Source organism: Limulus polyphemus, unplaced genomic scaffold, assembly GCF_000517525.1.
Source record: "Limulus polyphemus unplaced genomic scaffold, Limulus_polyphemus-2.1.2 Scaffold9, whole genome shotgun sequence".
NCBI classification, from domain to species: domain Eukaryota; kingdom Metazoa; phylum Arthropoda; class Merostomata; order Xiphosura; family Limulidae; genus Limulus; species Limulus polyphemus.
In genome coordinates, this window is record NW_013665619.1 from 677,837 (window position 1) to 683,480 (window position 5,644).

General features: G+C 29.4%; 1 protein-coding gene across 1 annotated transcript in view; it reads right to left on the reverse strand.

The window, feature by feature from the left end:
- LOC106478188 overlaps window positions 1–5,644 on the reverse strand; it is an 84,639-nt gene that overhangs the window by 27,738 nt on the left and 51,257 nt on the right. Inside the window, exon 6 of the mRNA XM_022381883.1 lies at window positions 2,075–2,144. Coding sequence (XP_022237591.1) covers window positions 2,075–2,144 — 70 coding nt within the window. The remainder of the gene's footprint in view (window positions 1–2,074; window positions 2,145–5,644) is intronic.

Sequence of the window (5,644 nt, forward strand, 5' to 3'; positions counted from 1 at the left end):
ATATATCCATCTAGGAATAAGATAAGAAATAATCAAACACGTTTGGATTTACTGTTCAGTTAGTGATATCTGAAGAAGGGCATTGCCCAAAATGTTGTATCTACAATAGTATATATATTAAAATATATGTATCTGTAGTTAACTCCTTGTTGTCTTCGGTGGTTTGACCTACAACATACTTCTTTTTATCTCTTTCAACAACCATTATGTATAATTTCCTACCCAGTAAATTCACTTAGAACTGTCAGAACAGTGTGGTCAGAAATCTTCCTCACCCAGCTCAGTAACACTAATAAATAAATGATTAACCCTTTCATGACTGACTAGGTTGTAAGGCAGAATCAATGATATATTTTAACATGGATTTCACCTCTAACTCCAACTTATGCCAAGGCAGAAAAATAACTGACAAAACTAAGTATTTATCTTGTAAACATTATCTGTTTAGCAAAACTTGTTCCAAAACTTCAATTAAACTTTCTAACTGCAGTGGTTTAACCTTCATACTTATTTTTTTTTTCCAAAAATCAAATAGAAAGATAAGCAACTAGTGTTTTCATGCTTGTTCAGCTACTGTAATTGATCAAATTTAGTACAGGTCTTAAAGCCAACAACTACTATGTGTACAATTCACTAATTATTACTTTTTTTTATAGATACTTCAATTTGGAGGGTTGTTATAAAGCTAGAAGGGTTATAAAAGTAGAAAAAAAAATACCACTAATGAAGTTTAAAAATGGCATGATCTAAAAATGTTGAATATGGTGCATAACAAAAGCAGTTTCTTATTGTTTAATGAAATATTTTAGCAAACTTTCTGAATAATGACTAAAGCCTAGGATATCATGAATGAGCAAAAAAAAGTACTTGAGCTTACTTTTCTATATAATAAATAAATATGCCTATGATAGCAGAGCTAGCAATTTTTTTTATTATTTTCATCTGAAAGTGAATGCACAATAGAAGCAGTCGCTGTAATTTGGTGTTGTGGGATATTGAGTAAGTGGCACAATTTGAAATTTTTCAAAATTAAAAAACACAGGCAAATCTTGTTATCAGTTATACACTGTCTCCAAATGCAGAAAAAAAAAGTTAATGTACTATGAAACAAGGATGGTAAAAATATACAGATACTGTAAAAATATTAGCATTAACTACTATGCATGTTGTAAAAATATATTCTTATTTAAAGTTTTTGGTAATTTTCAAATACTATTCAAAACATACCAGGTTATAAATTTCTTAAATTCAATTATGCTTTGTGACTTGTATTCTGACATTCAAAATTAATGTAGGTGGAACTTCAAATTTTAGAATTAAAAATATTTTGATTTATCTCTCCATATTTTATGTGGCATTTAATATATAAAAAGCTTAGAATCAATTGAATTATTTTCAGATTTCAGTGATTATTACCAAACATGTCTGAGTGGATCTCTTCATACTTATTTATCTGTTCATTGGACAAACTAAAAAGTGGATCAGCTCATATTACTAGCAGGACAACATCAGAAGACTGAGCGTTAAAATGGTGTCAACTTGGCCTCTAGTCTGTTTAATTTTTCCACATTTCATTTTTAAAAAACAAAATAATACTACAGATTTAAAGATTATTAGATAGGAAAGTTTCTTTATTTAAATTTTTAAAGAGAAATTTAAAAGACTTCAGTGATTTACGAAGGCACAAAAAATAAAATAGTGAATTGTTGCCACATTTTAATGATTTTGTCCAGTTTCTCTTTAAATATATTCCATAGAAAAGCATACCAAAAGACTGAGTAAACAAAGAGATGACTGTTCAAATGAGGTCAACTTGATCCATTGGTCCGTTTTTAACTGTCCAAACCTTCATGAGCATAAAGCAAAATCAATGATTCATCATATTTGGAAAGTATGAGCTAAAAATTTCAATATCATTATTTTAAGAATGAATTATATCCAATGCATGTTTCAGTTTAAATATTGGTGAAAAAGTTTTAAATATCTGTTCTGAAATAATAAGGTGTACCAACATAAATATTTCTTATGATTTTCCTATGTAATGTGCACCAACAAGTGATTGAAAAACACCTACCTTCGATATCCAGAAAGTCTTGCAGACTTAGAGTGGCTAATAAACCCATTATGCACTGACGAATCACTGCCTAAATATTTTGAAATAGAAATAAAAGTAAATGCTTAACTAATTCTATGGACTTATCCTGCTGAATAACAATTATATAACATCGTTAATTATTCTATATTAGAACAATGTATAAGTGACGTTTATGTGGATTTAAACACGAAGAAAAATTTTAAAAAGATTCCACGCTAAATTCTTGTTGTATGATCCCTCTCCGTGTATACATACATCCAATTATTATGTGAGCACTTACATAAAATGTTAATATGATTTTTAATATCTATAAAAACACTGACAAAGTTTATGTTCTTGTGGATTCTTTTCAAAAATATATTATTCAATATTTTGTAAAGTGGTAGCAATAATTTATATCAATAAAGATGTATTAAGAAAGAAATGTTTGGTTTTATAAACAGGCATGATTTTTTTTCTTTTTCTTGTGACATATATTAACTTTACATGCTTGATCATTACAATAGCGATTATATTTTTGTGAAAGGCATTGCTATGTGGCTCCATCTAGTCAAAAAAGGTTGATTTAACTTTTCCTCACTAAATAAAAAAAATCCAAATATTTTGGATATGAAATTAAATACCAATTACTGACGAAAAAAAATTATGTTCACAATCTTGAATAATAAAACTTAACGCATTTCAGATCGTTGTCTATAAAACAAAAACCTGGAATCCTTACATACTTAAAAAATGAAAAACGAGCCTGTATTTCCTCTTTTGCACTTGTGGTGCTATCATTTTATAACAAACTCAGCCAATTTAAATTAGAGTGTACGTAAAAACAAGTAACTTATTATTTGTACCATACCTTCAACTAAATACATAATATTTTCTGTCAAAACCTTTTGATTTCTTCTTTCTTATCGTTTTTAAATACACTGAGTAAATGTAGCTTATGATTGCAACTGGTTCCTAAAAAATTGAGATAAAATAGCTTTAACTTTGTGTAAAATACGTACGGTAAAGCGTTAGGAACTTCAAAAAATAAAATTAATCTATAAGTTACTGAATTTTTAAAGCTAACTAGAAAGTTATGTAACACATCGTCATTACAGTAACAAGCAGTTTTAAGTTTGTTCAAGACACAAAGTTTCTGTGAACTGCAATTACTTGTTTTGTAAATGCTGCAAGATTTTGTTTAATTGAAAGTTCATAATTGCAATCTGACAATATTTCTAGTCATATATCATTTAGGTATAACATATGTTTAAACAAACGACAAGTTTTTACCAAATTGCTATTAGTGGGATAATATTCCTATATTTAAAAGTCAGTGATATTAATGTCAATTTTTTTCAGTATATTCCGATGAAAAATAATGACGTAATATATATTCATACCTATTACTAAGAATTCTGGCTATATTTTCTGCCATAGGCGCCCACAGAAATATTTTCCAGGTGTGTGTGTGTGGGTGGGGTGGGGGGGAGGAGATGTATATAGGAGATCAGCTTTTACAGTATAACTCAACAGACTAAAATAATGTGTTCTTAAATTACTAAAAATAGTTAGTTTAACTACAATGTTAAGTTTATATCATAATACGTGCGATTTTTTGTGAAATATAAAGGAGACACATGCCCCCTCTTGCCCCTTCTTGCGGGCGCCCATGTCTTCTGCTGTTACCTTAATTTGTGGGAATTGGAATTTTAAACTTAAACGTGTGTGCACATAGGTTAAACGGTCAAGTTAGGGACCCATATGGCTCAAGTATAATCGTCCATAATTTTGACCTACTGGACAGGCAGCCAGCTAACAGCAACAAGGTATTTGTTCAACTCTATGAACAATAACAAGAGCGACTAGCACTTTTATAACATACTCAGTCGAGAAGGGGCAGAGCGACGTCATATCCCCAACACTGGGCCTTTTACTCCACAGAGCTATTTTTCAATTTCACGTTTTGTATCGAAGTGTTCTACATTTCAATTCTTGATATAATAACCTCTATAGAGACTTTTTATCACGAGACTAATGCATATGTACTCAGAACAGTTTCAGCAGCAAAAAAATGGCATTCAGCAAAATTGTTCAAATTAATCGAATAACATTTTAAACTGAGGTTGGATAAGCGTCTTTCACCTTGACCTATCCTAAGTTTATTATGAAATTACTGTATTTAAAATATTAGTCTAATCGAGAGAAATGGTGAGCGTTAAGAAATAGAAAACACGTTTTGACATATTTTCTTTACATATCGGTGTTTATCTAGCCTTAAATTATATGTTTTTAATATCCATTTGAACATTCTGTTCAAAATTTGTAGAAATTCTAAGTGGGTCATGACTGGAAACTTGCTATAGCTTTTCTTAACGCTACTTTACTGCTCTCATTTAAGTACCTAACTCAGCGATAAAATGTTGATTCCTGTTAACCTAACACTCAAAATAAATTAACATTAGAGAATACCGTAATGATCCAGAATTAGGGATAATAAACATACAAAATTACGTAACTTTCGTACATTATTCTTATTTTTTAACAAACAAAAATGTCCAATGTTTGTCAATCTAATTCATGCATCTACGTGAAATTAACGAAGAAAGATGAATCAAATATATGGTTTTTTAACGTGAAGAAAAACAAAATAAAGCAATCATGACAGTGCAAATATATCTCTAAAATCAAATGGTGATTAATAATATCTATGATCAAGGGTTTTTCGCATATAGATTTAACCTTTCAATCTTTGCTGTGTATTAATCACTACACTGTTACTTCTTGTCATGTGACTGAAAACCAAGTTATCCCAAGTGAGAGAGAAAAAATGACAAAAGTTGTGAATTTCAAGATCCTACATGCACACTCGACAGTTGAGCCATGTAATCGAAAAACCGTTTGTGGATTTACTGTTCAGTTAGTGATACCTGAAGAAGAGCATTGCTCGAAATGTTGTATCCACATTAGTATATATATATATATTGAAATATATATATATATATCTGCAGTTAACTTCTTATTGTCTTCGGTAAGTGAACTTACATTGAGATGCAGAAGAAACAATTATGAGTAAACTTGTTGACATATGTTACAAAAGTAACGATCTGATATGTGTTTCACTAAAACTCTTAGAAAACGAAACCAGCAAAAGTTGTATGGACTGATCTTTGTAAAGTAACGAACTGAATTCTCATCATATGACATTAAATACTGATTAATTTTTCTTCTGAACATTAGATATAAATAAATGCTTTATGAACATGTGTTCTAAGACTTAATTATAATAACAATACATATATAAAGAATCTTTAGCCATTTTCTATTATTTCACAAAAACAACATATTTTATCTATGTTTATTTATCTCCTGTAAGTGGTCCTTTATTAAAATTTATGTTCAAATCTTCTTCTTAATAAAGTCTTGTAGATTGAAATATTTATACATGCTATTCACTAATTGTTACAGCAAAGGCAAGGAATTTAATGAAGAAGGGCATGAAGTATGACTTTTCCTAAAAAAATGCTTAGACATTTTTTTTCTGAATTTTTAAAAATCTCTTACTGAAGG